Raw genomic sequence first — 23,163 nt, 5'->3', positions numbered from 1 at the left:
GGCTCCTGGCAGTGCATTAGTTAGCTCACCAACTATTTCTGTCCTCTGCTCACGGGAGGTAAGGAACTTTGGCAGCTGCTGGTAGGTCTCAGCCTTCTTTTTGGAGAGGCTCTCCAGGCGCACCCAGAACTTAATGGGAAGCAAGGATTCATTCTGTAGCTGCAAGAGCAAGATGTCAGCTGACTAGCACACCCGTGCCTAGGTTACCTGATGCTGGATCACTGGTCAGGACCTAGGTGGCACTACACTCCAGTAGTCCTTTTTGGTGGCATTATGTGCCAACAGTAACTACAATAACAGTGTTTGCGACTTTTGCTATTTGGTCACTCCCTTCTCCCTGACCTTTTCTAAGGCTGGTTGGTAGCCTTCTTCCCTGCCCAGCTGTGTGGCCAGCTCTGTGCCTGTCAGCTGTTGTCCAGAGCTGCTCTTGGCTGAACCACATCCTCATGTAGTCTCCTCCCCTCCCTCGATCCCCTTTGGAAAGCACTGTGTCTTGTGCTCTGCTTCAGGACCCTACCAGAGCAGATGGGGAAGTAGGTTGCTTGACCCCAAGCCTAGGGTAGACACCAGGATGAGGCAGGCCCATGCACATGGGGAGATGAGGGAGCCCAGGTGATGGCATGGGTCTCCTTAGAGGTCTACCCACTGCGGGCCATCTGCACAGAGCTTCAGAGAAGTAGACTGGTAGCAAAGCAGAAGCTCCATGAAGGCCTGATGCAGAAGGACATGAAACATCCTGCAGGCCGGGGCTTTGGCTAAGGGTCAAGGGAGGGGTGCTCTCTGCTTCCCCGTAAGGGTGGGCTCTGGGGTCCCTGCTAGGAATGCATCAGAAATGACAGCCTCTTGGGAACAGAGCATTGGGGGGGGAGACTGTGCCTCCAGTGACTCCTCAACCAGCTGGGTGCCTCCAAGTGCAGAGTTCACTGCCTCCAAGAAATCCTTTCCCAGGAAGCTGGGCCAAGACAAAGGCTTAATTCACCTTAAAAGTTGTTGAGACAGATTCTCTGGCAAGCACATAGCCCATGTTGAGGGTGTTGCCTTCAATGGAGCATGTAATCATGGATGCCACACCGGTGCCCAAGAGGGTGAGGCTGAGAGTGCCTCTCTTGGTGATGATGTCCAGGGTTTCTTGAGCCTAAGGGGGTCATGTCCTTTAGCAAAGAGCAAATGTGGGAGTTTTTCCTCAAGAGCCGCTGGCTGATAGCATTGGGCTGCCACCGAGACAGCTTGGAGATCTTTGCCTCCACAGACTTGTTGGCAAGAGTTGGGGTCAGGAGGATAGGCTGTTCTCAGGCCGCAGTTGATCATTTGGCTCTGAGAGCATGGGGTATTTGTCCCGTCCCCCCGGCCTCCACCCCCTCAACACCCCTTCCCACCCACCTGGCCACACTATGGTCCTGAAGTGTGAGGATCCCAGGGCAGCAGCATTGCCTGGGGGCTGCACTCACCAGTATGCTCTCACGGGGTGAGAAGGACAGCACTAGGGTTTGTGTCTCACCAGAGCACAGCTTGCTGAAAGGGTTCAGCCGAACGAAAGGGCCGTTGGGGTTCAACACTGAGTACCCCAACTGAGCATTATCAAGGATGAAGGTAACCTTTTGCAGGCTCTGCCACACACCTCACCCCCATCTCCAGCTCTGGAAGCTGGCTCACTGGGTATGGATAAGGATACAGTAAGGTCCTCATTGCAAATGTTCTGGAGGGTGATCTTCTTTATGCTTCGATGCCCTGAAATGTGGCAAAGAGTCAGGTAACAGCTCCTAGGCCCCGAGGAGCACCTCTCTCAACAGCACGGTCAGGAAGCAGATGCTAGCTGGAGTAGCCCTGGCACCCAGGGTAGAAGCTGTGCTCTAGGGCGTGAGAGCTGTCAGTATACATCAGGACTCACCCACAGCAATATCGCCGAAGTTAAAGACAGTCTTGCCGTTGTGGGATGTCACCACAATAAATGGAGCCACTGCTGGACACCACAGCTCCAGATATAGAGTATTATGGGGGCTAGAACCGGGACAAGGACAAACGAGGGCATATTAGGGTGACCCAGTGAGTGCCCCTCGGGCCTCAGATCTGACCAGCAGTAGAGGAGGGGCAGTGGGTTTATGGCCAACCACACCCTAGCCTGTCTCAAGAACCCCACACCTGAAGCTCAGAGGTTCCGTTGTCTTCCTGTCTTTGATGTCACCACTGGCAACAACACAGGGGATCACAAACCTCTCAAACTTCCCCTGGAAGGCCTTGGACAGGGTGGCTTGTGCAGCTTGGAACTCAATGGAACTGGAAGGAAGCAACAGAACACATCCATGCACGTTCCTCTGGCCTCTCAGGCTCTGCCCCTGGGATACGGGCGGTATGGGACCAGGCCTTCCTCATCTGTAATGTGTATGGCTACTCTTTAGGGCTTGGGCTCAGGTGGACTCTCTGGGGAGAGCTTCTTCCCCACTGTGGATCCTGGTTACCCAGAGTGAGCAAATGGTCTTGTCACTACAGAGCCATATTCCTGGGTCCACAGGGACAATTTCTGGGCTGGCAAGGGGGCCCAACCTATCAGAGCTTGCCTGGGCTTATTCGTTTTCTGGGAAGGCTACAGTCAGACCATGGAGTAGTCTGTTCAGGGGGACACAAGGTCCACAGGGATAGCCAAAGAGCAGATGCTCAGCAAGGAGAGCCCTGTTTCCAGCTACTTCTGAAGCCGGTGAGTCCTGCAGACACACAGGCCAGTGATGCTCTGCTCCATGCAATGTGTGGGAAAACCTCTATTGAACAAGGTGAGTTTCGTCCGAGCAGGGGTGGGAGATGGTGGGTGGGATATAGATGGGGAAGACCCCTTCATCCTACCTGACATTGACCTCCGGCCTCTGCAGTTCTGTACTTTGGGTCGTGGAGGTCCGGGTCAGTCGCTCCCGGTTGTGGACCCGGACCATGGACAAGGATTGTTTCCACAGTTCTTTCTTTTGCCCTGTTTCCTTCTGGAAATGTAAGCAGGAGCAGATGCTGTAGGGTGGCCCCAGGGGCTTATCCCTGGGCACAGCAGGCTTAGTAATGTCTCCCCCACCACAGGCTCGTCTGAGGCCTGGCCTAACTGGCTTGGTCTGACCGCTTGCTGAGTGGCAGAGGCCACCAGTTCAAGTTTGGAGAAAATGGTGTCCTCAGACCAACAGGTACCCAAGGGAGTCTGACAACAGGTGCAACAGGGGATTAACACAGTAAGCAACGGGTTCAAGGAAGCATCTAGGGGAACCCGGGAAAGCCCAGCACAGAGACAAGTTCATGGGCTGAAATGTCTGAACTTAAGAGAGACCAAGCCACAGACAAGTCTACACAGCTAGGGTCCTAGGTGTCCTCCCGCCCATGACTCTCTTGTACCTCACTGCCTCAGCAGCGGTGGCAATGTCAGGGCTCTTTGCTTGTGTGTATACCATAAAGACATGAGGCCATGGTGTGGCCAAAGAGCAAGCCCACAGCTACTGGCTTTCCTAGGCTGGGTGCAGTGTGCAAAGCCAGTGCATAACACTGGGTGAGGCTTGCCCTCTGTTTCAGGGCTGCCTTTCGAGGGCGGTTTCCATGTTACCCTTGGTGAGAGGCTATGCTGTGCTTTTATCCCAGTTCTGCTTTGGTTAAAACCTCACCTGCCGCCTTAGGGCCAGCTTTGTCTCCCACTGCCTGGTGGTGCTTCCAGAAGAGGGAGAGGTCTTGCAAGACAACCTTTCACACCCTCTCTCCTCCCCTTGCCCTTCCTGGGGAACAGCTTAAAGCACAGTGCCAGGAAAGCCTGCCTTGTACTTCTGTCATATGGGCTAGCCTGGGATAGGTTGCAATCCCAAGTGCCACACGCATCTGCACCCCCTTCCCTCTTCTGGTCTGCCTTTCTTCTTTCCTCATGCCCTCCCCTCTGGCCACTATGCACCTCCTCTAAACTACTTCACGTACCGTCTTGGTCTCTGTTTCCTTGCCCAGGAGCTGAATGGCTTCCTCGAAGATTTTGTCCTGTGGCAGTACGGGCTGGAAGGCCACCTGGACCAGACACCTCTGCAAAGAGACACTCGGATTGCCAACTCTCCCCCTGAAGCCCAGAGGGCAGGGGTGACCCTGCTGGTACACCTCTCTCCTCCCATAGTGTGTTCTCTCTCTCCCTCTGTCTCTGTCACTTTCTCCCTCTCTCTGTCCTCTCTCTATCCTTCTCTCCATCTCTTTTTCCCAAGACATGAGTCTCTCTCTGTACTCTCGTGAAACTCTGTCCGTAGACCAGGTTACCCTCAGAGTCAGAGATCTGCCTGTTTCTGTCCCTCAGAAGGCATGTGCCACTGAGCCTGGCTGCATTTCTCTTAAGATCATTTGGTTTCGAGACTTTTAACGTTGTATGCCCTTCCAGGAAGGTTCTCCTTGATGACTGTGGACTGGAGCGGACTTTAGGCTCTGTATGTTGGGGTCTGTTAACCGCAGGTACTGAAAGCAGAGTCCAGAATGGACCAGAACCTCACCAGACAAGAGTAAGGATGAGACAGGGAACAGGGAGCCCTTCCCCATCTGCGGCAAGTCTCCATGGGACAGATCTCTGGAAAGATTCCACGTTGAATCCCATGTGGGTCATGTCTCCTTGATGCTCAGGACAGGGAGGGTGTAGGGGATAAAGTGATGGGTGAGAGGCAAAAGAGAAGACAGAGGAGGACAAGAGTGAAAGGGGGAGGGAGAGGAGGGAAAGGAAAACCATGTCTACTTTCCACTATTCCTATTTGGTCTCTGGATCATGTTTCTTAGCCCTGCTGTGGTTAAATACCCATAGTTAGGGTAGGCCAAGCCAACCCTGGGAGAAAGGCAGGGGAGCTTCACCTTCTGGCTTGTCACTGGGGCCCATACTCACCTTTCCAGGTAACACGGTCCCCACAGACGGGGAGATGGTGATGGGTGACTTAGGAGGCAGCAAGAACTCAAAGGATGTTGGTCCCACTGGGGAGGCTTCCTCTGAGCCGATCCGAGGCAAGGAGTGGATCAGCTTGTTCATGCTCACATGGGAGTTGATCACATACAGTGTGGACACAGAGGTGTCATACAGGGATGTGGCTGAGAACTTGATCTGGTAGTGGGACAGCTCCAGGGGTGGGTGGACACCTATGGCTTGGCAAGACAGCTTGAAGCACCTGAAAGCAACCAGTGCACGTGGTGTTCATCTGTGCCAGGGCATCTGCGGCCCCTCTGCAACCCTGGGTGAGGAGACACTTAGCTCCCCACATGCCAGCTGTGATGGGCAGGTCTGCTGTGCTGGTGACATCTCAGGCACCCAGGACTTACTCCTGCAATTAATTACCACAGTTATTTACTACCTGACTAGCCGATTTGGAAAAAAAAATGTGTTGGCTGATATATATATGGCTAAAAAAAGTGTAAGCAAAATTATATAAACAAAATAAAAAAATAAGTGGGTTCATGGATGGAGGGATGGCTAGACTGGTGGCTCTCAGCTTTCCCGAAGCTGTGACCCTGTAATACAGCTCTGCATGTTGTGGTGATCCCAGCTATAAAGCTATTTCATTGCTACTCTTTATAACTGTAATTTTGCTGCTGGTATGAATTGTAATGTGAACATCTGATGTCCAGGATATCTGATATGCAGCCTCCAAAGGGGTTGGAATCCACAGGCTGAGAAATGCTGGCTTATGAGTTAGGACCTGGGTTCAGTTCCCAGCACCTACACAGTGGCTCACAAGCACCTGTAACTCCAGTTCAAGGGGAGCAAAGTCCCCTTCTGACTTCTGAAGGCACCTGTGTGCACGTGCTGTGGTGCATATTCAGATAAGCAAGCAACCACGTACGTGTAAATAAAAAATAAATATTTGAAGAAAAAAAAAGTAACACAAAGGGTTGATTTCTGGCTTATGATATTAAATATTTATTGACAATTAAAAGTCCTCCTTTCTTTACCTCCAGAATGCTGGGATAACAGGAGTGTTTCACCATGTCTCTTCTGGGGGGCGATGGGCATGGAATTCAGCGTTTTGAGCGTGCCGGGCAAGCGTGCTGGGCAAGTGCTCTACCACCTGAGCTGCATCCCCAGCCCCGGAGGGTCGGCCACTTTAACCACTGGACAGTTTTACATCCTGTGTTTTCCCTGTGCTCTCCTCACCAACTTTTTGTTTTGATTTTGTTTTTCAAAAGAGGGTTTCTCTGTGTAGCTCTGGCTGTGCTGGAACTCACTCTGGAGACCAGGCTGGCCCGGAACTCAAGGATTTCTGCCTGCCTCTACCTCTGCCTCCTGAGTGCTGGGATTAAAAGCCTGTGCCACCATAGCCTAGCTCCTCATCAACTATCTTTTTTTTTTTTTTTAAAGCCTCCTGTGATTGGCACAGGCACATCTCTCTCTCTCTTTTTTTTTTGTTTATTTTATGTGAGTACACTGTCCCTCTCCTCAGACACACCAGAAGAGGCATTGAATCCCATTACAGATGGTTGTGAGCCACCATGTGGTTGCTGGGATTTGAACTCAGGACCCCTGGATGAGCAGCCAGTGCTCTTAACCGCTGAGCCATCTCTGCAGCTCATCAACTCCCATCTTAATTGCACTTGTTTTCTGTGCTGAGGATTGAACCCTAGTCCTTGTGCCAGCCTTAGACGGAGCTTGACTGTTCAGTTGCCCACAGCACTTGTTACTCGTTTGTTTTAAATTTATGTGAGTGGCCATTTTGCCACATGTCTGTGCACTACAAGCTTGCAGGGGTCAAAGAGGGCATAGGGTCCCCTGGGATTTGGGTTATAGACCATCGTGTGCCACTGTGTGGGTGGTGGAAATTGAGCCTTGGTCCCTCCCAAAAAAGTGACCAGGACTTTAAACTGCTGAGCCATCTCTCTAGTCCCATTACCTGTGTTTTTAATGCTTTAAACCAGGACATGGAATACCCAAGAAGCTCTCGAGTATAATCAAAGTGTGTCCGGGGCTGGGGAGATGACTCCGTTGGTAGATCACTTGTAGGGTAAGTAAACAGACCCTTAGAGCTCTTATCCCTTAGAACCCACATAACAATCTGAGCACAGCGGCACATACTTATAATCCCAGCAATGGTGAGATGGGAGGGAGAGTCACAGCTCTTTGGAAATGCGCTAGTTGGCTAGCCTGGCCTACTTTGTAAAGTTCCAGGCCAGGGAGAAACTTTGTCACAAAGAAATATTGAAAGGTGCCACACCCTAGGCTCTATACACGTACACATGAGTGTATATGATATATGTGTATGTATGTGTGTGTGCTTGCACATGCTATAGTGCCAAGGGCACAGAGATCAGAGGACAGCTTTGACAGTTGCTTCTTGCCTTTTGCCTTAGTTTGAGGTAGGGTCTCTTTTTGTTTACTGTTTGTTTGTTTGAGGCAGGGTTTCTCTGTGTAGTTCTGGCTGTCCTGGAATTCACTTTGTAGACCAGGCTGGCTTTGAACTCACACAGATCTGCCTTCCTCTGCCTCCCAAGTGCTGAGATTAATGGCATATGTTGCCATGCCTCTCCAGGGTCTGTCTGTCTGTCTGTATTTCATTTAAAAATTTTCTTTATATATACTTAGTGTATGTGTGTGTGTGTGTGTGTGTGTGTGTGTGTGTGTGTGTGTTACATCTGTCATGGCATATGTGTGGAGGCCAGTTCTCTCCTTCTACCAGATTGCCAGGCAAGTGCCTTCTCCCACTGACCCATATCACTAGCCCAAGGCTCCATCTTTTTGTTGAGGTTCACTGCTGTCTATGCCAGGCTAGCTGGTCCTTAGGTCTTACGAGGATTAACACCCTCACAGCCCTTAAGCCTTTTATGCTTTGTTTATTTTTTGTTTTTTTTTAAGATTTATTTATTTATTATATATAAGTACACTGTAGCTGTCTTCAGATACACCTGAAGAGGGCATCAGACCGCATTACAGATGGTTGTGAGCCACCATGCGGTTGCTGGGAATTGAACTCAGGACCTCTGGAAGAGCAGTCAGTGCTCTTTTTTTTTTTTTTTTTTCGGAGCTGGGGACCGAACCCAGGGCCTTGCGCTTCCTAGGTAAGCGCTCTACCACTGAGCTAAATCCCCAGCCCCGAGCAGTCAGTGCTCTTAACCACTGAGCCATCTCTCCAGCCCTTATGCTTTGTTTTTGAAACAGGATCTCACCATGTAGCCTTGGCTGGCCAGGAATTCACTATATAGACCAGGATGGTCTCCGATTCACAGAGATCTGCTTGCTGAGGGCTGGAATTAAAGGCGTGCTTCATTACACCTGGCTCAAATCTTTTTTTTTTTTTGGTTCTTTTTTTCGGAGCTGGGGACCGAACCCAGGGCCTTGCGCTTCCTAGGTAAGCGCTCTACCACTGAGCTAAATCCCCAGCCCCTCAAATCTTTAAATTAAAATTTAAAGTGTGGCAGGGCAGTGGTGGCACATGCCTTTAATCCCAGCAGAGGCAGGTGGATCTCCGAGTTCAAAGCCAGCCTGGTCTACAGAGCGAGTTCCTGGACAGCCCAGGGCTACACAGAGAAACCCTGCCTCAAAAACCAACCAACCAACCAACCAACCAACCAAACAAACAAACAAACATGTGTGTATGTGTGTGTACATGTTCAACTGTGTGAGTTTATGTGTGTCATGTGCGTACAGGAGTCTGATGAAGCCAGAGAAGGCATGATTTCCTAGAACTGGAGTTACAGATGATTGTGAGCCACCATATGGGTGCTGGGAACTGAACTGGGGTTCTCTCCAAAAGGCAGTGAGTGCTTTTAACTGCTGACCCATCTCTTTGACTCCTCTTAAATCGTAAAACAATTTTTTTGTTTGTTTTGAGACAGTTTTGTTTTGTTTTGTAACCCAAACTGGCCCCAATCACATTACATGGCCAAAGATGACCTTCACTTTTACTGTCCCGCCTCTGCCTCCCACGTGCTGGTATTATAGTCACTTATTAACAGAACGGCTTCATGTGGGCTTCAAGCATGTGAAGCGAAAACTCCACCAAGCTATGCCAAAGATACCAACTTACAAAGGCCAACATACTGACAGTGAATAATGGGCGAATACTTATACCAAGATACTTTTCAGAATGTACATGCGCACGTGCACACACACACACACACACACACACACACACACACACACACGCTCATGTTTACAACACTCAGGTTTAGCTTATCATCATTTCCTTATCTCCTCACATGCAAGGACAAAGCTGGTACAAAGTAAACGGTCATGGAAACCCAAAACCTATCTCTTCCTGGGTCCTGGGCTCCTATTTGCCACCAGAGCTGTCGATTCCGGCCCGAAGGTCAGCCTAGCAAAATCTGAGGAGAGGAGGGTCACATGCCCCCTCTTGTCTAGCAGGCTTACCGGTTTATCTCAGATTTGCAGATCAACTCAAATTTGTATTCCCTGGCCTTGATGGGCTGGAAGATCAAATCGAGTCGCAAAGTTTCCAGTGGCAAGATCGTCCCAAACCCATCATTGGGCTGGATGTCTATATACTGCAAAATGGGAATGCATTAGAACAAGAATGAAAGCCGTGCATGGTAGAGTAGCTGGTTGGAAACGATGTGCCCTGTGCAGGGGAAGGGAGATGTGAACATGCTAGTTTTGGAGCACACATGGAGGGTATGAGAGGTGTGTATGCGCGTGTGTATGCGTGAGTGCTCAGCCTAACTGAGTGTAAGGGCAAAGTGAGCTGAGTGTGTGGGAATGGGTAGAGGGACAGCCTAGCTCCTTAGGCTGATGGCAGCCAGGCCTGGGCATCCTTTTAGACTGTCCTGTGGGCCTTGGTCAGGTTAAGTCTTAGAAGGCAGGAAGGGAGAGAGAGAGAGGCTGCAGCTTTTTGGGTGTACCTTACAGACAAAGAATTCGAGGTCAGGGAGGGGCCTTTCCGTCCTGAACAAGCAGAGGGTCAGCTGGGAGGTATGGAGGACAGCAGGGTTTCGGATACCTGAGCCTGGAGAGCAGCTGTTACGTCTCACCCCTTATCGCCAGGGCTGACCAGAGCAGGTACCTTGGGAAGTCCAACGAACCCAAACTCCTGGGGCAGCAGGGAGAGGTTGCTGAGGCGGATCTCTGTCCGGATAGCCTCGTAGATGGTACAGTAGCCAAAGTTTATCTCTGAGGGGTTGATTTCCAAGTCTGAGGTGGTGACGATGGCCTGGACAGTGAACCTCACTGGTTTGATCTGAGGTTCAGAAGGCAAAGAACATTCCCAGCCACGGGAAGATTTATGCAAAAGCCCCCAGGTAATAAAGGCTGCCCAACGCCATACTATTTCTGGAACGGGACTTCCTCAAGCAGCCCACTCCCCAGTGTTATCTGGTGAATGAGCATCTGAGCCAGAGATCCATGACGGAGATTAAAGGAGGGGCTGGCAGCAGTGTAAAGGACCAGCTGTGGCAGTGCGTGCATGGGGCTATGTGTGCATGGATTGCCTGTAAGCACACGTATGTGGAGCCCTGGTGATAAGGGTAACATGTGTATCTCTCTCTCTCTCTCTCTCTCTCTCTCTCTCTCTCTCTCTCTCTCTCTCTGTGTGTGTGTGTGTGTGTGTGTGTGTGGTGCATTCATGTGTGTATCCATGTTCAATTATGCCGGCATGTTTTTTGTGTGTATATGTGAGCGAAGCATTTGAATCAGCTTGCTTGGACCAGAATAAGAGGGGCCCCTTGCTGGCCCACGCATGCCTCCTCTGTTTCATACTATGTAGGGATTGTGTGGATAGACGGCAAAGTTGCCTGCGAGGCCACTGGCCATCATCCGCTGGAAAATGAGAATGGGTTCTGAAGGTGGGGTTCTGTGTGCGTAGATATTGTCATTGAGGGTGTGGGGTTTCGCTGCCCTGGAGACAGTCCCAGAGAGTGTCCTGTACAGACCTGGTCAGCTACCCGAATTGTCATTGGAGCCTCCAGAACTCGACTGGCAGGATCGAAATACTTCCTTGCATCTTCTGGGAGGGATTGTCTGCAAGAGGTAGAACCCACTTGAATGTACTTTTCCTCTTTATACTTTCTACAATAAAAACTGTTCTAAAATCGAAGGGCAAGGGCGAATAAGAAAATGCACACACACACACCACACCCCCCCACACATCACACACACCACACACACACCACACCCCCCCACACCACACACACCACACCCCCCCACACACACCACACACACACACCACACACACCACACACACCAAACACACACATCACACACACACACACCACACACACACCACACACACATCACACACACACCTACACACACATCATCCACACACACCTACACACACATCACACACACATCACACACACACACACACACACACACACACACACCACACACATACACAATACATATGTATAATGACGGATGTGTGAATCAACATTAGGACACTCATTCCTTCATATACTAACTTTGAAAACGAAATGTCTTGCCCACCAAGTTGGCCAAGCAGGACTCTCATGGGCCAAGCAGAATGAAAGGGCAAGCACAAGGCCTGCAGGGGTCTGCATCAGGCCCTCTGTTGTGTTATGGCTTAGTTTGGTGCTCCTGTGGGACTCCTAACGGTGGAGTGGGTACATCTCTATCTCTGACTCCTTTGCCTCTTCTTGAGACTCCTTCCCTGCTGTTGGGTTGCCTCTTCCAGCCTGAATATGAGGGCCTTTTGCCTTGTCTTATTGTGTCTTGTGTTGGCCTGTTTGGCTGCCATCTTTTGGAGACTTATCTTTTCTGAAAGGAAATGGAGGGAGATCTGGGGGAGAGGGAGGTGGAGGGGATCTGGGAGGAATGGAGGGAGGGCAAACTGTGGTTGGGATATATTGTATGAGAGGAGAATCTATTTTCAATTAAAAAAATTAAAAAATAATTAGCTTGGCTTAGCCAGATGTAGTGGCACATGCCTTGATTCCGGCACTTTAGTGGAAGATGCAGGTTACTCTCTTTGTGTCTGAGACCAACCTGGTCTCCATAGTGAGATCCCGTCTCAGACAAGTACCAAAAAAGAGAAAGAGCTTAGTTTAATTATGCCATATTTCCCATTCCTCTCTATTCCCTGAGTGTATTAAGACATCATATTTTATCTCATAAATATGTACAGTTCTAATTCTACAATGAAATTAGAATTCTATGGTTTTATTTTGAGGGGGAACTTGTGTATCACTGTGTGTCAAGGTCAGGGGTTAACTGGCAAGAGTTTGATCTCTCCTCTATTGTGGATTCTGGTACGTGAACTCAGGTCACCAGGCAAGCCATCTCTTTAGTCCAAAATAAAAGTTTTAATGACAAAAATCGATAAACTGGTAGGGCATCTATTATTTGAAGGAATCCTAAAATTCCCTTTCAGAATTATTTAAGAGCAGGTTGCTCATGGGACTGGTATATGCCTCAGTGGGAGGTAGAGCACACGGCCCTGGGTTCGAACCCCAGTACGGAAACATGAAGTGTTTGGTTGTATACACCTGTAATAGGCCAGAAGACCATAATGTAAGCCAGGCAGCCTGAGGTACTCCGTTATGACTCTGTCTTGAAAAGTTTAATTTTTTGACTATAAAAAGAATTAGTGTCATTATAGAAATATAAAAAAAAAATACAGAGGAAAAAATGTCCCCTTTTACCATGATGGGCAGTCTGCAAGAATGTCCAAGAAGCAGCTCAGACTTTAAAAAGCTTCAGTTCCTCTTCAGTACCCTGTGAGTGCCGCCTGGCAGCAGATCGCCCTTGGTCGCCCAGCTCCACAGCCTGCTACACTTACTTCTCTGGTCCAAACTCTGTTGATAGCCTAGGATCTATATCTTAGTCCCGGGAAACAGGCTCAGTGGCAGGAACCAGGGGTCACTTAGGGCAACAGAGCAACCAATGTGAAAAACAGGACTCTGGGTTGCCAAAGCACCAGAAAAGTTGAAGTCCATCTGAGGAAAGGCAGAAGCCAAAGGAAAGGACATACCACATAGCAAAATGGCATGGACACCGGCTGTGCAGGTATCCCAAGGGTAAGAACCAAGAAGTGGGATGCAGGGAGAACCGGGAGACAGAAACGCCTTATGGAGAGTTGTGACAGAGGTAAGGAAACAAGCTTCAAGTGTTCGCTTCAGCTAGATGCAGGGCCTCATGGAGCCGCAGGAAGAGAGAAAGATCTCCAAAGAGCAGGGTGTATTCCAGCAGAAACCAGGGTAGGACCGTGCGTGGAGGGTCAGGGTATTCTTTTTTTTTTTTTTTTCAGTTACTACTGTACTTTATTGTGTTCAACCAAATCACCATGTTACAAAAATAGCAAGCTGCCATAGTAAAAAATAAGGCTCCTCTATCCAGCACCAGATAGCATCATTTTACTTTCAAGCCTAGAAATTGCACACTTGTATATAAACCAACCGAAGATGAGGATTGAGAGTTCATCTTGGTGGATTTTTCCTTTGATGAATATGAAGTGTCCTTCCTTATCTTTTTTGATGACTTTTAATTGAAAATTGATTTTATTTGATATTAGAATGGCTACTCCAGCTTGCTTCTTCTGACCATTTTCTTGGAAAGTTGTTTTCCAGCCTTTCACTCTGAGGTAGTGTCTGTCTTTGTCTCTGAGGTGTGTTTCCTGTAGGCAGCAGAATGCAGGGTCCTCATTGCGTATCCAGTTTGTTAATCTATGTCTTTTTATTGGGGAGTTGAGGCCATTGATGTTGAGAGATATTAAGGAATAGTGATTATTGCTTCCTGTTATATTCATATTTGGATGTGAGGTTATGTTTGTGTGCTTTTCTTCTCTTTGTTTCGTTGCCAAGATGATTAGTTTCTTGCTTCTTCTAGGGTATAGCTTGCCTCCTTATGTTGGGCTTTACCCTTTATTATCCTTTGTAGTGCTGGATTTGTAGAAAGATATTGTATAAATTTGGTTTTGTCATGGAATATCTTGGTTTCTCTATCTATGTTAATTGAGAGTTTTGCAGGATACAGTAACCTGGGCTGGCATTTGTGTTCTCTTAGGGTCTGTATGACATCTGTCCAGGATCTTCTGGCCTTCATAGTTTCTGGCGAAAAGTCTGGTGTGATTCTGATAGGTCTGCCTTTATATGTTACTTGACCTTTTTCCCTTACTGCTTTTAATATTCTTTCTTTATTTTGTGCGTTTGGTGTTTTGACTATTATGTGACGGGAGGTGTTTCTTTTCTGGTCCAATCTATTTGGAGTTCTGTAGGCTTCTTGTATGCCTATGGGTATCTCTTTTTTTAGGTTAGGGAAGTTTTCTTCTATGATTTTGTTGAAGATATTTACTGGTCCTTTGAGCTGGGAGTCTTCACTCTCTTCTATACCTATTATCCTTAGGTTTGGTCTTCTCATTGAGTCCTGGATTTCCTGTATGTTTTGGACCAGTAGCTTTTTCTGCTTTACATTATCTTTGACAGTTGAGTCAATGATTTCTATGGAATCTTCTGCTCCCGAGATTCTCTCTTCCATCTCTTATATTCTGTTGGTGAAGCTTGTATCTACAGCTCCTTGTCTTTTCTTTTGATTTTCTATGCCCAGGGTTGTTTCCATGTGTTCTTTCTTGATTGCTTCTATTTCCATTTTTAATTCCTTCAACTGTTTGATTGTGTTTTCCTGGAATTCTTTCAGGGATTTTTGTGTCTCCTCTCTATGGGTTTCTACTTGTTTATTTATGTTTTCCTGGAATTCTTTCAGGCATTTTTGCAATTCCTCTCTGTAGGCTTCTACTTGTTCTCTAAGGGAGTTCTCTACGTCTTTCTTGAAGTCCTCCAGCATCATGATCAAATACGATTTTGAAACTAGATCTTGCTTTTCTGGTGTGTTTGGATATTCCATGTTTATTTTGGTGGGAGAATTGGGCTCCGATGATGCCATGTAGTCTTGGTTTCTGTTGCTTGGGTTCCTGCGCTTGCCTCTCGCCATCAGATTATCTCTAGTGTTACTTTGTTCTGCTATTTCTGACCGTGGCTAGACTGTCCTATAAGCCTGTGTGTCAGGAGTGCTGTAGACCTGTTTTCCTGTTTTCTTTCAGCCAGTTATGGGGACAGAGTGTTCTGCTTTCGGGCGTGTAGTTTTTCCTCTCTACAGGTCTTCAGCTGTTCCTGTGGGCCTGTGTCTTGAGTTCACCAGGCAGGTTTCTTGCAGGGGAAAAGTTGGTCCTACCTGTGGTTCCAAGGCTCAAGTTTGCTCGTGGGGTACTGCCTAAGTCCTCTCCGCGGCGGCAGCAACCGGGAAGATCTACGCCGCTCTTTCCGGGAGCCTCCGTGCACCAGGGTTCCAGATGACGTTTGGTGTTTTCCTCTGGCGTCTGGATGTGCGCAGAGTGCAGTCTCTTCTGGTTTCCCAGGCGTGTCTGCCTCTCTGAAGGTTTAGCTCTCCCTCCCACGGGATTTGGGTGCAGAGAACTGTTTATCCGGTCTGTTTCCTTCAGGTTCCGGCGGTGTCTCAGGCACAGGGGTCCTGCCGCTCCTGGGCCCTCCCCTACGGGAACCCAGAGGCCTTATACAGTTGCCTCTTGGGCCAGGGATGTGGGCAGGGGTGGGCAGTGTTGGTGGTCTCCTCCGCTCTGCAGCCTCAGGAGTGCCCACCTGATCAGGCGGTGAGGTCTCTCTCCCATGGGGTTTGGGAGCAGAGACGGGTCAGGGTATTCTTATCTTGGCAGAGTCAGGTCCCGGGTGCCGTGACCAGCACAAAGCACCCACTGGCCCCGCCCCCTCCTCCCATCATGCTCTGGTCCTGCTCCCTCCCATCATGCTCCAGGGCTTTCCTAGTTCTCACCGAGGCAGGAACTTGAGCTGTACTGAGTAGGTGGACTGGGCCTGGATGTAGCCAGTTTCTGGCAATAGCTCTATGTGGCCTCTCAGCTCCTTACAGACTTCAAACTTCAGGCGCAGAGCTGCTTTTGATCTGCAAGAGGTCACGGGTGACTCTGTGTGTTTAATCCCTCGACTCATTAAGGTATTTGTAATGATAGAACCAGTGTGAGCATCTCAGAGGACAGAGGCCAAAGGGGGACTAGCCAGACTAAAGGTCAAGATGAGGTAGGACTGGTTCCTTGTGGAGATTGCAGGGGACCCCCCTAACCCTCTTTAGATTCTGGCATTCCATAGCTTGTGGTCCCTTCCTCTGTCTTCAGATCTGTTCCTCTACAATGACTGGACAACACTGGGATCTCCTGGAGAGTTAGGATTACTTTCTTTAAGGTTCACAGCCTAGTCAGCTGCCTAGTCCTCTGCCATCTGTGTTTAGCCAGCTCTAGGCACGGCACTCCTGGCCACCGTGGGGCTCACCTCGTGTGGACAGTGATGGAGTCCTGGTAGAGTCGGTCATACATGCAGATCTTCAGGTCCACTGTGGCCCTTGGCACCCAGACTGGCACATCTATGGCAGTTCCAGTGGCTCTGAAATATAACTGAGGTAGAACATATGTTTAAATTGCCGTGTAGGAGTCTGCAATGAGCGTTAACACCGTACTCAGCAAAAAGTTTCATGGCTTGAATTTTTGCAACTTACTGAATTACAAGCATGAGGTTGATAATTGAGCGTGGCGTGTGCTAAAGGGTTTTGTGATTTTTTTTCCATGTGATTATCCTTTTCTACGGGATCCAGAGAATTGCCGCATAATTTTTGCAGAGCCATTGTGTATGGCACGAATTCCAGAGTGATGGCTTCTTGGCTTTGAAGTAGCCTTCTGTAAATACTCAGTGTCTGTATCTGAGGTTTTATGGGGGTTCCTTTTGAAGGATCCACAGCTTCTCTGAATAACGTAGTCCCAGAGGAGATGTACTTGGCAGATCAGGAAGTCTCTCTTCTGTGGCTAAGAGTTTTTTAGGTAATGATTCCTTCAGACAACTCCTGGATCAGATAAGAGGATTTGGTGTGTGGAAATTGACTTGCTGGGAGCATCTTTGTGTACTGCAGTGGGGTTGGGGTTCGGTCCTGCAGAGGCTGATCCCCGGGCTGCTGAGGAGGCTGAATCATCCTGCGTTTCTTTCTTTGTTCAGTCATCCTAGTAACCCCAAATACTGACAGAAGATAATCTATAACAGTGAATGAGATCTGTTAAGTGTATAGCAAGCCAGATCGGTCCATAGTTAGATGGTGGTAAAACATCAAATTTGGTGCTCAAAATCTTCAGCGGATTTGGGGTGCGATGCTGCACATCTTTAATCCCTTACTTGGGAGGCAGAGGCAGGCAGATATTTGTAAATCTGAGGCCTTTGTGGTCTGAATTGTGAGTTCCAAGTCAGCCAAGACTACAGAGAGAAGCCCTGTCACCCCTACCACCATGACCACGAAAATCCATCAGAAATCAACTGGGGCACCGTGTTGAGGCAGAGAGTCTTGGAGAGAGAGCAGGGTGTCTCTCTGGATGAATCTTCCAAGCAAAAGAACAAATGACTGCACACGGAAACATCATGTCCAGGGAAGGCAGACTGGGAGCTGACGTCAATGATCCCACCACAGCTGAGCAGTCAGCCCCTTACTGATGGCATTTCAAACAGCTCCATGGTTCTTCATTAACTGCCCACTGCAGTCAGAAGCTTTTCTGACCGAGGTTGGGATCAGCACAGATGTATACATTATGTAAATATAGATACTTAGAAGATACTTAGACCACATGACCATGGCAGTGGGTAACTGCCAGATGAGGCATTCGCCTTTCTTTGATTCAGTGTTAGAAGAATTAATTATTAATGACTGTAAAAAGAGGACATACAGGAAATTTTGAAAGAGGCGAAAGAGGATCTTTAGGTAACGTGGAGGAGAGAACTGAGGCTGGGTGTGATAAAGACATGTTGTACACGTGTGTGAAAATGTCAAAGTACAACAGACCGGGAAGATAGCTCTGGATGCGGTTGGCCTCTGCTCACTTCAGATCCAGACAAGCTTATCTTACAGTATCCTCTAAGACCCCTTGTTCAGGGATGGGCTGCCCCTCACCCCTACCCTGCAAGAAGGAGAATGGTAGACAGGAGAAACAGTCCAATGTTGAAAATAGCATGTCCTTGACAACAAGAGAGTAAATCGTTTGAGTGTGGACAGCTGACAGATAAATAATTCCCATCAATCTTCCCACAGTGAAATGCTCAGCTATCCTGTGGTATAGAAATGTCTGTGGTGATGCTGGGCGGTGGTGGCGCACACCTTTTGATCCTAGCACTCGGGAGGCAGAGGCAGGTGGATCTCTGAGTTGGAGGCCAGCCTGGTCTCTAGGGCGAGTTTCCTGGACAGCCGGGGCTACACAGAGAAACCCTGACATCCAAAGCAAAAACAAAACAACAAGAATGTCCATGGCGGGACTAACTGAAAGTCTCACCCAGGAGGAGATGTCCTGTCTGGGACAGTCTTTGTTCACCAGTGACTCTAGTGTCTCCCTGTAAGTTTCTGCTTGACAGTAAGACTGATGTAATGCTTTCTGCTTCTGGTTGTTACTTCTGCCTGCCATGTCCCTAACAAACTCACTCACTCAAATCTGAAATTACAGCTACCTCCTATAGGACATTATCATCCTAAAATGTCTATTGTTTGCTTATTGTTTTTCAAGACGGGGTTTCTCTGTGTAGCTCTGGTTGTCCTGGAATTTACAGGGATCTACCTGCCTCTGCCACCTTCCTGAGTGCTTGGATTAAAGGCGTGTGCCACCAATGCCCATCTTAGAGTGTCTTCCGTTATCAGCAATTATAAACATAAAACATGTAACTCAATACTGAATGGCCACGGACTTCTCATCCAATTTAAAATCTAACAAGATTCTAAATGGCTTGAAACCTTGGGTTGGGGATGCAGCTTGCCTAGTTTGTTCAAAGCCGCCTGTTTGACCGCCAGCACTACAAACAAAACAACGCAAATCCTCGATTGGAAAATAACACACCATACAGAGAGGGGTGTGCGTTGTGTGTAAGACTGGCAGAGATAACACAGACTGCAAGCTACAAAATCCAGCCATCGTGCAGGGATCTGGGAAAGTAGTGGTGACTTTGCTGAGTTTTTGCCTGCTGGTTCTCCCCACTGGGGCTCACTGGGTCTGACTGGTTGAGTAAAGTGAGTGGGTGGTAGCCTGAAGGGATGGCAGAACTTGGAACTAAAGGGAGCTTGGCATCAGAGTGAAGTCCACTGGGTAGGTACTATTGTGTCCTGATACTATTTGGTTAATAGAGACCTCTGAAAATCTACATGACTAAAGGACTCAGCCTGGGATAGAGGACTGTGCCTTTTAGACCATCGATAGGGTAAGTTGGTGTGGGAGTTAGTGGGTAAGAGGTTTCCTTTTGCATAGGCTAAAGGGCTTGTGCCGTTTAAAATGTTCCAATTATCAAGTCTGAGGCCACGGGGTGGCCAAAAAAATGCTATCTATTTCTGGATCAGAGACAAAGTCAAAAAACATTCCAGGGACACGGTTCTGCAGGGGGGCAGGAGCCTGCACAGGCTGGCTGAGATGCTAAGGGGTCAGTGTAAGCCTATTACAGCAGAGACTAGGTCCTATGGGGCATGTGGGTAGCTTAGATCTGGAGGACAGACAAGAATGACAAAAAAGGAAGTTCTAGTAGTCTCAAAAAGCAAGGGAAGTCACAGTTCGTAGGTGGTCCAGCTAGGATGGATCCTTCTCTTGTCTTTGTCCTCCTCCGTCCTCATCCTCCTTGTGAGCTATCTAATTTATTTCTACTATTTTGATATTTTACATTTTTGGATCTTCAAGACAGTCTTTTTTATTGTTCTTAGTGGAATTGTTGAGGCACATCCAGTAAATACTGCATTTTTATTTGGAGCATCCAGAGTTCTCAGATAAGACTGTTACCTACTTTGTCACTGAGAGGGATTGGTCCTCAATCCCTGGGGGCAGGGAATACTGGAGTGGTTCAGGGTACAAACTTGGGACAGGGTGGGTAGGGTGTGAAGCTGGCAGTGTGGACTCTGTCAATGGAGAGTTAAAAGAATGAAGGAAGCCAGGGACAGGGGCTAATACCTGGGTCCTTTTCCCTTTATATGAGTTACCCACCCCCAAACAAACAAACAAAAAGCGAGAGAGAGAGAGAGAGAGAGAGAGAGAGAGAGAGAACGAACTAAAGAAAATGACCACAAAATGGAGTGACAAATGGTGTTTGTTTGGGGTGAAATCGTAACTCTAACTGAAGCGTGTACTCCCTCATGTCCCAACCAGTAAAGCTGTTCTATGATCTTGACAGCAAGACATGTAAAAACATAAACAGGAAGGAAGACAGATTCATGGGAGGGACAGGAGGGAAGTGACCCTGTTACTAAGTTTGTTTTCAGCTTCAAAGCAGACACACCTTTCTTGCAGCTACTCGTCATTTCTGGATAAGCCTTGCCTCTGCTAACAGAGAAAACTTTAAACACTTTTAATACTAAAAAAAAAGGCAGGTCACCGTTTTTGGGACCTGACACCCTGACAAAACTCATTCTTTTGGGCAGGAGACCCTGGCCAGCAGTAGAGGTCTCTCCCCACAGGAGAACATATGTAAACTATACATCAGACTGGTGGGATGATGGGCTTTGATACTGTTAGCATGTCTTCCTGGCTGGGGCAGGCTCACTAAGTCCAGCTAATGTGCAGGTGCCTTAGTCACCATTCCCCACCGCCTGCTGTGTACAGGTGAAAGGCAGGTGCAACTCAGAGGCGAGGCAGTAGGACCTGGTAGAGACTTTGCCTCTGCCTCTCTGTAGGCAACCATCTACACTCGGCAAGAGGGATTGTCCAAACCATTCTTTGAGTTGTCCTGTTGCTCCATTTCAGAGAATGGTTCGTCTGTTTCTTTTCTAAAATTTATTCTTCTCTCACATATCACTTCCTGACTGCAGTTTCCCCTCCCTCCTCTCCTCCCAGTCTCTCCCCAAGATCGACTCCTCTTTGGTTTCTCTTCAGAAACCAGCAGACCTCCCCAGGGATATCAACCAAACATGGCATAACAAGCTACAATAAGATGAGGCACACGTCCTCACATCAAGGCTGGACGAGGCAAGTCGGTGGGAAGAAAAGCAGGCAAAGGAGTCAGAGGCACATCTTTGTGGTGTCCTTGACCCTTCTGCCTGCTACAATTGCCCGTGTTCAGTTCTATTCTAGGTCTCTGGGCTAGCCAGCCTCTTGTTCCTGGCCCTCCAGGCAGTGCCAGGCGTGGGCTCCCTTTTGTGGTGTGAGTCTCAAGTTGGACAAGGCATTGTTGGCCACTCCCATGAATTTTACCCCAGCACATCTTGTAGGCGAGACAAATTGTAGGTTGAAGGTTTTGTGGCTGGGTCGGTGTCTCAATCCCTTTCCTGGAAGCCTTGTTTGGTTACAGGAGACAGGATTCAGGCTCTGTATCCCCCATCACCCTCATAGATTCCAAGAGTTTCCATTGCACTAGGTTAACTACCTGGGCTGAAATGTTCCCCAGCTCCGGTCATCCCTCTTCCTCCACCGCGTGACCTGATTCCTCCTGTTCCCATCCCCACCCATCCCTAGTCCACCCCTGGAATCCATTATTCTATTTTTCCCTTCCCAGGGAGATCTATGCATCTCTCCGAATGCTCTTTGTTACCTGTCCTCTCTAGGTCTGTGAATTGTATCATGATTATAGCATGATTATCCTTGATGGCTAATATCTACTTATGAGTGAATACTATGTTTGTCTTTTGTAGGGAGCAGTATTGGATTTGGGCCTGGCCGCTTTGTGACTGTATGGCCACAGTTAAGATGACTGCCATAAAGTCTTGAGATTGTTGGACAAAAGCCTCTCTTATGAATTTACGGCACAAGAAGATTACAATCAAGGAATGCTTTCAGCCCGAACAAGACCCTTCTGGGTCTCCAGCAGGGTTTGACCCCTGCTGAGCCCTGCTGATGCATGTGGAAGCCTTTTGTTCCTAACAAAGGAGCAGTCTGGCCTGGTACCACACACCTGAGTGGTGGTCAATTCTTTTCCTGCCTTTCGTCTTCTCGGTCTTTGTCTTTAAGATTTAGGCTGGTCTTCCTGGATATTTCCCTAGTTTATTCAGGTCACATAGTCGGTCTGGAGCCAGGGTTTCCCACTGTGCTTCCCAAATATTTTCTACCTGGTGTACTTGGGGTATATAGTTTGGTGAATAAAGTTACAGGAGGCCCTTCCTCTTCTGGCTTGACACGAATAACCTGTGTGTGTATGTTTCTATAATCCCACAGGCTTTCGCCTGATTCTCGTTACCCTGTCGGTGCAGACGCCGACAGTCTTTCTAGGTCTGGGTTACCTCACTCAGGATGATTTCTTTCTAGCTATAGCCATTTGCCTGCAAGTTTTGCCTGCAAATTTCATGACTTTTTTTTTAAACTCCATATGACATTATGCTCAAGGTCTGTAAAGAATTGTGTTGGGGTTTTGATGGGGATTGCATTGAATCTGTAGATTGCATTTTTACTACGTTAATCTTATAGATCCATGCGCATGGAGATCTTTCCACTTTTTGATATCATCTTCAATTTCTTTCTTCAAAGATTTGAGGGACTGGAGAGATGGCTCAAGCAGTTAAGAGCACTGACTGCTCTTCCTAGAGGTCCCGAGTTCAATTCCCAGTAACCACATGGTGGCTCACAACCATCAGTAATGGGATCCAGTGCTCTCTTCTGGTGTGACTGAAGACAGCTACAGTATACATTAAGTAAATAAATCTTAAAAAATTTGAACTTTTTGTCATACAGGTCCTTCATTTGTCTGGTTAGAGTCACCGTAAGATATTTTAGATTGTTCGTAGCTATTGTGAAGGGTGTTGTTTCCCTGATTTCTTTCTCAGCCCGTTTGTCATTTGTATATAACAGGGCTACTGATTTTTTTTTTTTGAGTTAATTGTGTATCCAGCCACTTTGTTGAAAGTGTTTATCAGCTGTAGGAGTTCTCTGGTAGAATTTTTGGGGTCAGACCATCTGTGAACTGTGATACTTTGACTACTTCCTATCCAATTTGTATCTCCTTGATCAACTTCAGTTATTTTTTTTTAAATTTGTTCATTCATGAATATGAGTATACTGTAGCTGTCTTCAGACACACTAGAAGAGGGCATCCAATCCCATTACAGATGGTTGCTGGGAATTGAACTCAGGACCTCTGGAAGAGCAGTCAGTGCTCTTAACCTCTGAGCCACCTCTCCAGCCCTAGTTATTTGTTTTTTTTTTTTGTTTGTTTGTTTTGTTTTTTTTTTATAGCTTTAGCAAGAACTTCAAGTGCCATATTGGATAGATTTGGAGAGGATGGACAGCCTCG

General features: G+C 47.9%; 1 protein-coding gene across 18 annotated transcripts in view; it reads right to left on the bottom strand.

Moving 5' to 3' along the window:
* Nucleotides 1–23,163, bottom strand: part of Cfap74 (cilia and flagella associated protein 74) — a 75,445-nt gene that overhangs the window by 2,112 nt on the left and 50,170 nt on the right. For 12 of the 18 annotated variants that reach the window (XR_005505153.2, XM_039111375.2, XM_008764399.4 and 9 more), the window contains 14 exons: nucleotides 16,222–16,343; nucleotides 15,710–15,838; nucleotides 10,840–10,927; nucleotides 9,975–10,148; nucleotides 9,326–9,459; nucleotides 4,859–5,135; nucleotides 3,928–4,026; nucleotides 2,836–2,966; nucleotides 2,140–2,274; nucleotides 1,889–1,998; nucleotides 1,673–1,728; nucleotides 1,449–1,568; nucleotides 980–1,135; nucleotides 30–159 (listed from right to left, as the gene is read on the bottom strand). Coding sequence is in view for 16 of the 18 variants with exons in the window: in XM_039111375.2 (XP_038967303.1) it covers nucleotides 30–159; nucleotides 980–1,135; nucleotides 1,449–1,568; nucleotides 1,673–1,728; nucleotides 1,889–1,998; nucleotides 2,140–2,274; nucleotides 2,836–2,966; nucleotides 3,928–4,026; nucleotides 4,859–5,135; nucleotides 9,326–9,459; nucleotides 9,975–10,148; nucleotides 10,840–10,927; nucleotides 15,710–15,838; nucleotides 16,222–16,343 (1,861 nt within the window). In the remaining 2 variants the exon portion in view is untranslated. Of the gene's footprint in view, nucleotides 1–29; nucleotides 1,136–1,380; nucleotides 1,569–1,672; nucleotides 1,729–1,888; nucleotides 1,999–2,139; nucleotides 2,275–2,835; nucleotides 2,967–3,927; nucleotides 4,027–4,858; nucleotides 5,136–9,325; nucleotides 9,460–9,974; nucleotides 10,149–10,839; nucleotides 10,928–15,010; nucleotides 15,413–15,709; nucleotides 15,839–16,221; nucleotides 16,344–16,366; nucleotides 16,972–23,163 lie in introns of those variants that run through there. The other 6 variants (XR_005505154.2, XM_008764402.4, XM_017593895.3 and 3 more) reach the window with 6 other exon arrangements.

The sequence above is a fragment of the Rattus norvegicus genome, chromosome 5, assembly GCF_036323735.1.
Source record: "Rattus norvegicus strain BN/NHsdMcwi chromosome 5, GRCr8, whole genome shotgun sequence".
NCBI lineage: Eukaryota > Metazoa > Chordata > Mammalia > Rodentia > Muridae > Rattus > Rattus norvegicus.
The sequence above is the reverse complement of the archived record's forward strand: the minus strand, read 5'-3'. Positions and strand labels throughout refer to the sequence as shown.